Source organism: Vigna radiata, chromosome 8 (assembly GCF_000741045.1).
Source record: "Vigna radiata var. radiata cultivar VC1973A chromosome 8, Vradiata_ver6, whole genome shotgun sequence".
In the NCBI taxonomy this organism is placed as follows: domain Eukaryota; kingdom Viridiplantae; phylum Streptophyta; class Magnoliopsida; order Fabales; family Fabaceae; genus Vigna; species Vigna radiata.
This window is the reverse complement of record NC_028358.1, coordinates 34,044,638-34,055,113: the sequence shown is the minus strand read 5'-3', so window position 1 is coordinate 34,055,113 and position 10,476 is coordinate 34,044,638. Positions and strand designations below refer to the sequence as shown.

Genomic DNA, 10,476 nt, shown 5'->3' with positions numbered 1-10,476 from the left:
GAAGAGACACTAAAGACTTCGAAAATGAAACTGACTGACGTTTAAAATGTACTATAGACATTGGTGTATACATTAACCGACGTCTAATACAGTGGTTGTGTTTTAGTGCAGTTTTGTTCCCGTCTTTAGATAACCTAGTAGCACAATCTCCTTTTGCTAGTTTCCCCCAAAAAAAAGTTTGCATCTTTTCAAATTTCTTATGGCATTTCAACCTAAAACCGAACCCGGGTTGTTGCTTAGTTCCATTTTCATCCGCAAGAGGGAAAAATCACAGTGAAACGATAACTAGGCAACGACCCATGGTCGTTTTTGGGTTGAAACGACCAAAAGAAATTCACAAGACGCCGCTTTTTATGGGAGGCAGCTAGCAAATGGAGAATGTGTTACTACGTTACCCCAAGAAAGGTATTGGAATTATTTTATTCTCTGTTCATATCTGTGCATTTATGTTCATATATTTTTATACTTATATTCCTTTTTTATATTGCTCTGAACAATTATATATATTAATTGTACTCTCTCCTTATCATTTAATAAGAAATACAATATTTCATTCTTTCTTCTTTTCTAACAAAAGGAACAAAACTACATTAAAACACAACACAAAGAAAGTAAATTTTAATCAGTTGAACCAGAAGATAATCAGTGAAAGTCTAAACTAAACAAAGTTTAAACGGTAAGCATAAAAAAAACCACGCACCTGGGATGAAATGCCGCAAGAGAGAAAAAAGAGAGGAGGAAGACGATAAAGATATCATAAACAATAGTGGAATGCTACAAGAGAGAAAAAGAAGAGGAGCCACAAGCAAGAAAAAGAAGAGGTGCCACAAGCGAGAAAAAGAAGAGGTGTCCCAAGAGAAAAAGGAGAAGACGAAGACAATATCAAAAACTGAATGTCGCAAAGAGTTTGCGGTTTATTTAAAATGAAATTGGGCGTCGATTGCTCCAGAAACCGACATCTATAGTCACATAGACGTCGTTTATCCCACTAATATGACGTCCAAGTTAACATTTAAACTGACTTACCCATTAGACGTCGGTTTCGAGGGGAGCCGATGTCTACGAAGTGAACGGATTGACGTTTGATTTCCTGTCAGGGATGTTCACGACAGTTGTGATGGGACGCCGACGTCTAAGGCCCTCGAGTTTGGTGAACATAATTAGTTACAGGCACATAGACGTCGCTTCCCCTCAACACCGACGTCTAACTTGAAGAATTTTTGTCTTCCCGCCTTCCAGACAGGCTTAGACGTCGCCATTTTGACTACGTGACGTCTAAGCGCCTAGGAATTAGGTGAAGAGCATTAATTGCAGCCCAGTAGACGTCGGCCCCGTTAACACCGACGTCATTGGACTGTCTTCTCACCTACCTCAGGCCATTAGACGTTGGTTTTTAGCAGTAGGAACGTCTACATTATCATAGACGTCGTCTTACCTTAAAACCGATGTCTAGTTTACCAAACTATTTACGATAATGCTACCGTCCACTCATATACGTCGGGTTCCCCACAAACGACGTCTTATGGATGACATTAAACAATGTTTTTGCATTAGTGTGTCTGAATATAAATAAACTAATCTTTGTTACCTACTTTTTGTTAAATATTTCTATCACTTTTCAGTATTTTAAATTTTAGCATGATGTAATTCGGGTTGGTTGGAAAACCCAAACATAGTATAGAATTATCCACATCAAAGTTAAAATAAAAGGAACTAACAATTTAAATAACACATTTTTATTATATTAGATAACATGACAACATCACTGCTTATTAATATTGTCATAATGCGTCTAACATAAGTTATAAATTACACTTAATTTATTAATGCTTATTACTTATATATTGTTGTGATCTGGTAGGAAATTGCTTCGAAATTAATTTGACAATAAGGAAATATAATATTTCCCTGTATTATCATTTCTTTTTAATAAAAAAAGTCGAATAAATATTATATGATATAATTTACACATTTTTGTGTTGTATGATCATGCATCGGATGGTTCAAATTGTCACCCTTCTAATATGATCGTGCACCACTTCCTAGACTCTCAATTAACTAATAAAACGATCCGAAAAGTTAATATTAACTTTTTAATCAAAGACAAAACATTATTATTATCTATTAGACTGTAATTAGATTTTCATTAATTTAAATTTCATTCTAAAATCTATAAATATATGTTTAAAAGCACGTAACTATACTTAATACGCATTAATTTCTTTTTAATTGAAATTTTATTGACTTTGACATTAATATTTTGAAGATAAACTCGGTAAATATTTGAGTGTGAATCGTTAAACTCAACACCATAATCAAAAACACACATAACAATTTAAAAAATATAATTATTAATAAGCTTAATATTTAATTGATGCAACTTAATGTTTATATTTTTTTTTCAGCTGTAAGCTTCTCCCTCGAAGGTTTCACTTTTGTTTTGGTAATCAAAACTTATAATGACTAGTTGGTATAAATGATTCCTTAATTGTTTCTAAAACTTAAAAACAGTAAAATAAAATATTTTTATAAATTAAAGGTAAGAATTTTAAAAACCATGTTGAAAAGAATCATGCATAGTGATTATTTAAGAGGAGCTAGAAGTAGAGGAGAAGTGAATCTGAATAGCAGTAAAAACGGTGCGCAAAGGAAGAAGAAAAACAGTGTTGTGAACTTGTGAGTGTATACAAAGCGCCAACTTAGCCGCCTAACAACTGAGCAGAGGAAGAAGATGGTTTTAAAGGTTCTACCGGGAGACTTTCAAACATAACATCATTAGCTTTCTCAAATAAAATTACAAATATTTCTCTTTTATTTCGTTTGCAGTATAAAAAAAATATAATCTTAATATAAAAGTTTTAATTATATTAATTTTTGTTGAAATTTATTAATGATTGATGTAATTAAAAATGTGTTTAATATTCAATAATCATCACACTATAATAAAATTATTAAACAACAATTAATTTTAGAAACAAAAAATAAGTAATTATTATAGTGATTAATTTAAATACTAATTTATAAATTAAAAATTATTAATATCAAAAATAACTTCTACCATGAATACAAATTTATAATTAATTTATAAATTATACTTAAAATTTTTTTTAACTTAAATAAGAAAACACTTAAAAATACTAGTTTCATCTTGATCATGAAAATTAATGTTTTATTTATAAGTAAAATGATTACAAATAGTTTTTATTTTCTATATAAGAGAATATTTTATTTACAAAGATAAAAACTTAAAAATTACCGAGATAAAAATATAATAAAAGATTGCAAAGTTAATAACTGAAAATATAATCGGAAATTACAAAGATACATATGCATTATGAACTTGGCCAAGCTCCGGTACGAATGAAGATTAGAGGTGTCAATTTAATTCATGGTTTCAGGATCACTCCTAATCCATTATTGAAAAAGTCCTATTTTAAGAAGTCCCTTAAGTATAGAGTCAAAAAAAAGCCCCAACCTCCAAACTCCCCTCTCAAGTGGGTTAAGTCAGGCTTAAAATTTTAATTAAATTTTAGCCCCACTCCAAAACTTCAAATTAAATTTTAGAAAAATAATATAATTTATATATACATAATTTTTTGTAATTTTACTCTCTCTCTCTGTAGATTTTGTTACTAAATTTAATATATATATATATATATATATATATATATATATATATATATATATATTAATGATTAAAGTTATATTCTTATTCAAAATTATCCTCAAAGATAATTATTTCTTCTATTTTTAAATTTTTTATAATTTGATAATTATATATACTAATATATAATTTGGGTTTTTATATTTATTGTTCACAATTATTTTCTAAAGTTTTCCTAAGTTCAACTATTTCTTTTGAATGTAAAACAAAATCACTATATTTTTCTACAATTATTTGATTCGATTTTTATTTTTCAATATCTCGTATCGAAAATATAGAAAAGAGAATTTAAAATATATTTTAAAAATTCATTTCTTTTATAAAATTTTAATTGTAATATTTAATAATAACTCAAATCATTACTTAAAAATGCATACAGGCACAATACCTATCTTTTGCTATAAATATATAAAGTATATTCTTTTATTTATTTTTATTTATAATCACATCACTTATAATCATGATTGTGTATATAACACAATATTATTGAGAAAAAATATGATAAATAAAAACTATTAACATACTAAATATAACTAATTATTCCAATAGTACTTTCGTTTACTCTTGCAACTTATTATTATTTATTGAACAATGCTTTCAATTAAAATTACTTTTAATTGAAACAGTACAAAATGTTTTCTCCTCATCATCTTTTAAAAGATTTAAATTAGATGGTTATTTCAATTTGGCTATATTAAGTATATGTTGTATGATATAATTGCTAACAATTAGAATAAAATGTTTTTGTAGTTCTGTGAAACTATTTCTTTATTGTTTCAAAATATTATCGGTTTTATCTTCTCCCTTTTTCTACCCTCTCCACACAATTGCAGAAAAGATTCACCAATAGAAAAGTTAAATATGAAAACTATAATTTAAATTTTCCAAATTATAACACTTAACATAAGTGTTTCTTTTCTCTGCAAAAATGCAATTTATTGTTGGATATTTAGTTTTTTTTATAAAAAAGAAAGTCCATAGACTGACCCTGACCCACAGAGTTTTGGAGCTTTTTAACCTTGGAAACTTTTTTAAAAAAGGGCTTTTTTGGTCCTGTGGGTTTTTTTGACCCCAACTCACGTGGATTAAGACTAGGACCTATTATAGGAATCTATTTGACAAGTCTAGTGAAGATGACCTGGACGGTATAAGTCTTTATTATAAATACAAAATTATAATTTATTTACAAATAATAGTTTAAATTGGTCTTGAACATTAGTTCCCCAATGTATTATTAATTATTAGTTAACCATAAATAATTTTTATTTACCAACTAATTTTGATTATTATTAAAAAAAATTACTCATCATAATTATATATTTTTAATGATAAGTAGTTATATTCCATGTTTAGAAAATAAATAAAATTAAGTATTTTTTTTATGAACTTATATTACAAAATTAAAATTTACAGTTTTCAAAAAAATTTAAGTTTAAATTCTCGGTTCCTCACTTTTGCATGGTAATGATACTTATTTTTATAATTCTTTCAATTGCGTTATATATATATATATTTTTTAAATGAGTTAATTTTATCCTAACGTTGAGTGGTTTGAAACAGTGTTAAATTTAGATGAGCTGTATTATTTTATATTTTAATTGCATGACATTGTGCACTAAAATTGAATGGTTGGTATGTTTTATCCACCTTGAACATCAAGCCCTACCATTTAAATACATCCCTCACATCCAAAATATATTTTCGTCTTCGTATTGTGACAGTTCCAAATATGACCCAATTGATAACCATATAAAACTCATTTGGTAATTCATGAACTACATCTCATCATTAAACGACATTAAGTCTCCACATGATCACTCATTTACGAACGTGTATTATATCCAACGGTATCTAAGTGTGGTCCACCCATGGACCACTTAATTGCTAATGTATGGTAGAATTTACTCACTGACTTAACATTTTAAAAATTAAAAAAATTATGAGAATAAAATAAATTTTATAATAGTGTTGTTGAACCGTGAAAAATTTAAACATGTGAGACCTGGATTCCAAATTTCATATGGAAAATGTTTTTTTAAAATTATGATTAGGATAAACTTTAAAAAATGATTATTAAAACTTTAAACCTAATTCAAAATTTACACATATACACTGAATTAGCCTTTGTCGTCCTACTTCCAACAAAAACATGATCGTCCATCTCAAATTAGCCACTAAAATTGGCTCACACCATTCCAAACACTCGTGCCCTGACACTATTCGTCATTTCATATCAGTTATCTGATTGCATTCCACAAGCTTCAGAGGCATAGGACCACTACCATTTGTTATCTTCATTATAATACTAAAACATCGCAATCAAATTTAGGAATTGAAAAGAGAAGCAAAAATGTGTAGGAAAACAAGTGTTAGAAAAATTGGTAATACATATTACTCAAGAAGCATGAAGTAGAACTACTTGAACTTGAAATTACACAAACTTAGAAAGAGCTTATGAAATAGTGATTTCTACCATAATCATCCAAATGAGTAGGAAATTGAGCAAGTCTGGAGGAAGAAGAGCAGTTGAGAACGGTGCAATAAGTTTGGAGAGCCGTAAAACCCAAAAATACGAGACCTCCAATGGCTGTTAAGAATGATCCAGATGTATACTTGGACACAACCCTTTTATGCTTCTCTTTACTGTAGAACATGGCGTTAACTTTGTAAATCACTTTATCCAAATTCGGAGTCTTCGTAGGCCTAATCGGTTTGTTCATCCTATTGAAAATGTCCGCCATATCTTCATTCTTCAACTTGCTCTCAATGATTTCGCTGTCAACCAAAATCTTCACATCCTCAGGAGTGTCTATAATCGCTCTCATTAACTCAACGTACCTCGTGAACACCAATGGGGTGCTGGATTTTATTAACGTCTCGTAAGCCACAAGGTTTCTAATTATCACTTCTGTGTTCACATCCAATCTTATGCAAGGCAAGTAAAATACGCACTTTCGTTCATCGAAATCAATGGATGAGATGCCACTTTCAGCCGGTCGGAACAAAATCCCAGCTTTCCTCAGTTCTTTCACAGATGGAATCATCACAACCCGTGGAACACCTGATTCTGCTGATTCAATCGTTTTCGTGATAACTTCAAGACGTCCAACCACTTGTGTCAAAGGTTTCAGGATCGGATGGTTTATTTTACCTTCCAACTTGGTTAGGGCAGCGTGTAACCAACCAAGCGCAGGGTTCAAGCGTTTCCCCAATCGCACTACCACGCCCCATAGAGGGCGTAGCGCCTTCAGAACCACACTGAATAAAAAACGTAACACCCGTTGAATCTTACGGAATATAGAAGTTATCACCCATAAGAACAGCTTCAGAACGACCGTAATCATAAACCAGATAACAATGCATGAAGCCACCAAGAACAGCAGTATTCTGTGGCATACGGAAAAGCATGCTGCATTATCCTCAGCCTTGGTTTCAGTCTCAACAGCCGGATCTTCACCCTGAACCTGAGTCGGAGCCTCGGCCGGAACCTGCTGCTCGTCCTCGGATTCATCCTCAGACTCGACCTTAGAGTCCGGATGGGATACAGGTTCAGACTGATGGTTAGGAACAACTAAATGGTACATGAGGTCCAACAAATGATGATACCCTTCTAGGGCAACACGACCGGGGAGCTCTTTTAAGTTGACAAATGGGCATTCTTTTTTACAGAAATTTTTCAAGTTTGAAGCGAGGGAAAGACTCATAGAATCTGAATTAATTTCGTTGTTGTTGACTCCACTGATCTGCCTGAAAACATAAAAGGGAATTTGGTTTTCAAGCTTGAAAACCTCCCTGATAAGAGCGTTCACGGTGAGCTCTCGACCGACGTCGTTAAAGAGGGGCATCCCGAGTTTTCCGGTTAAGAAGTAAGAGAATCCCAATTTACGGTTTTCACGTTTGAGAAGCGTAATGAAAGCCAGCACGAACAAGCCATCGACGGTGAGAACGTAGGAGAGGGTGGGAAGATTATACGTGGATGCGACGTCAGGATGGAAGAAGGTTTGGATGTGTGTGTCAAAGTTTGAGATGCGGTGTTGGAATAGGTTGATGCTGTTGCTGGGGACGAAGTGGCGGAGGACCCTTCTGGCTGCGGCCAACTTCTGGTGATCTGTGAAGACGAGGCCTTCTCGGAAGTGATGGTAAGGGCCAAGTCCTACAAACTGAGGGACATAATCTTCCTTCATGGTGGAGGTCAGCGATTCCGGCACTTCGCAGATGCAAACTGGGTGAGAATATTTCAAATCAAGTTCGGTGGCGGAAAGCGCCACCAGCGTGTCACATATGTCCACCACCCACTGCTCATCGGTGTAGTGTGTTGTTGAGTCCAGGCTTGTGCTTCTGCTCATCGACATGCCGTTGCTTTCTTCTCTCGCTATCCACTTCTTTCACCTCACCAATACCTCTCCTTCCACATTCTTATATCTTCAAAATTTAAATACACTTTTTTTTTCTTACATTAACTATTTATTAAATTAACGATATTAATTTAGTCATGTAACATTCTTTTCACAATTAAATTTATTTTTAAACTCTCTAATTAAACGTGGCTCGACATTATTTTTAGAGGTAGACGTGTTACATATTTAGATTAATTTATTTTTGAAGTTATGCGTATAGTCACATTTTAAATTAATTAGTAAAAGGTTAAGTCATAAACCTTATTGATAATTTCGTCGTGAAAAAGTCGATAAATCCAATTTTTTAATAGATTTTTAATAATGTTGAATTCATTGAGCACAAAAACGCCACAAATGCTATCACGGTTAGTAACGGCGGGATTGAGGGCTAGGAGTTTGGACGAGGCCTCAGCGTCGGCACGACGTTGGTGATGGTGGACGCCTTGTAACTAGAGAACGAGTGCAATGTTAGAAGAACGGTTAGGATCGTACTCGATCCGTTAGACGACACTCAAGGAAGAAGTGGTGTTCCTTTTCGCCTAGCTCTGCCACCTCTGTGAAACGACATTATACATCCTGACGAGTTGCAGTCGGCGGTCTTGCCGCTTCCAAAGGTAAACTATCTCAGCTCTCTCTTCACATCATACATTTTTTCTTCTTCTTCTTCTTCCAACTTCAAGTGAGGGTTCCTCTTTAGGTGGGATTGGTTCGAGGGTCGGTTGACCATTCTTCTTTGCTCTCTTTCGATCGTTTTGATCCTTTCTGAGAAGGCAATCCTCCAATGGGTGGTAGACCTGCAAAAGACACTTTGACGCTCAAGTCAGATATGTTGTATGAAGAGGTCTATATTTTATTTAGGATAACTCAAGGTTATTTTAGCTGAACGTCAAAGGCTTGTGGTAGCCAAGCACATTGGTTAATCATTAAACCAGACAATCAAATTCAATAATACCTGTTAATTGTCCATTAATACCATATTCTTGTGCAATATGACTTGTCAATCACTCATAAATAGCATATATTCACGTTTAATATAACCATTAAACATATTAATTGGTCATTAATGATTTTTACCTTTCATGATTGGTGTTTATCTGACCATCGGTTGATTGTCTGTTTTGGTCCCGGATTCTTCTTAGCCGGTCGGTCGATTGCTTGTTTAATTATGTCGGACGAATTTGGACGAGAGTGCGAGTTCACGAGGAGCGTTCCCCACCGCTCGGTTTAGGACGAGAGTGAGAGTTCACGAGGAGCTTGTCTCACCGCTAGATTTAGGACAATAGTGGGAGTTCACGAGGAGCTTGCCCCACCGCTCGGTTTATGGCCAAGGATGCTCGGAGGGCGTTCCCTGGGTTTTGTTAACGAGACTTTGCCGCTCGAATTTGAAATTTGTCCCTGTGTAAGATATTTTCACTCCAAAAGATGAGTTAAATAAAATATTTATTTTTACAATGAGATAACGTTAGAACCTGATAAGGTTTAACGTTGATTCGAACCTTCGTGCACGTAATACTTTTACTCACAAAAATATGAGTTAAATAAAATATTTATTTTTATAATGAGATAACGTTAAACCTAACGTTGGTTTGAACCTTCCTGCACGTAATACTTTTACTTATAAAAATATGAGTTAAATAAAATATTTTTTTTTATAATGAGATAGTGTTAGAACCTGGTAAGGTTGAACGTTGGTTGAACCTTCCTGCACGTAATATTTTTACTCACAAAAATATGAGTTAAATAAAATATCTATGTGAGATAGTGTTTGAACCTTATAAGGTTGAACGTTGGTCTGAACCTTCTTGCACGTAATATTTTTACTCACAAAAATATGAGTTAAATAAAATAAAAATTATAACTTATAAATTATAAGAAATTTTTTTGCTCTTGTTGCAAAACCTGATATTGATCCGAAGTAGCAATTTTGAGAACGAGCGCTCGCCTTGGTTCCTTGCGGTTTCAATGGGATGCCACTCGGCCCCACGGTGGGCGCCAAAATGTTTCGGTGGGATTGGTTCGAGGGTCGGTTGACCATTATTCTCTGCTCTCTTTCGATCGTTTTGATCCTTTCTAAGAACGCAATCCTCCAATGGGTGGTGGACCTGCAAAAGACACTCTGACGCTCAAGTCAGATATGTTGTTTAAAGATGTCTATATTTTATTTAGGATAGTTCAAAGTTATTTTACCTGAACGTCAATAGTATACTTATAACGCTTGTAATAGTCAAGCACATTGATTAATCATTAAACTAGACAATTAAATTCAATAATACCTGTTAATTGTCCATCAATACCAGATTCTTGTACAATATGACCTATCAATCACTCATAAATAGCGTATATTCACATTTAATATGATCATTAAACATATTAATTGGTCATTAATGATTTTTACCTTCTTGATTGGTGTTTATC

General features: G+C 33.1%; 1 protein-coding gene across 1 annotated transcript; it reads right to left on the bottom strand.

The window, feature by feature from the left end:
• Nucleotides 1-6,033: 6,033 nt before the first annotated feature.
• LOC106769988 (putative UPF0481 protein At3g02645) lies at nucleotides 6,034-8,087 on the bottom strand. Its single transcript, XM_014655811.2, has one exon. It carries the CDS (start codon nucleotides 8,014-8,016, stop codon nucleotides 6,106-6,108), a length of 1,911 nt encoding a protein of 636 aa, XP_014511297.1. The 5' UTR covers nucleotides 8,017-8,087; the 3' UTR covers nucleotides 6,034-6,105.
• Nucleotides 8,088-10,476: the final 2,389 nt, after the last annotated feature.

Excerpts from the sequence above, each read along its gene's own strand:
- LOC106769988 (XM_014655811.2), bottom strand. The coding sequence starts at position 8,016 with ATGTCGATGAGCAGAAGCACAAGCCTGGACTCAACAACACACTACACC.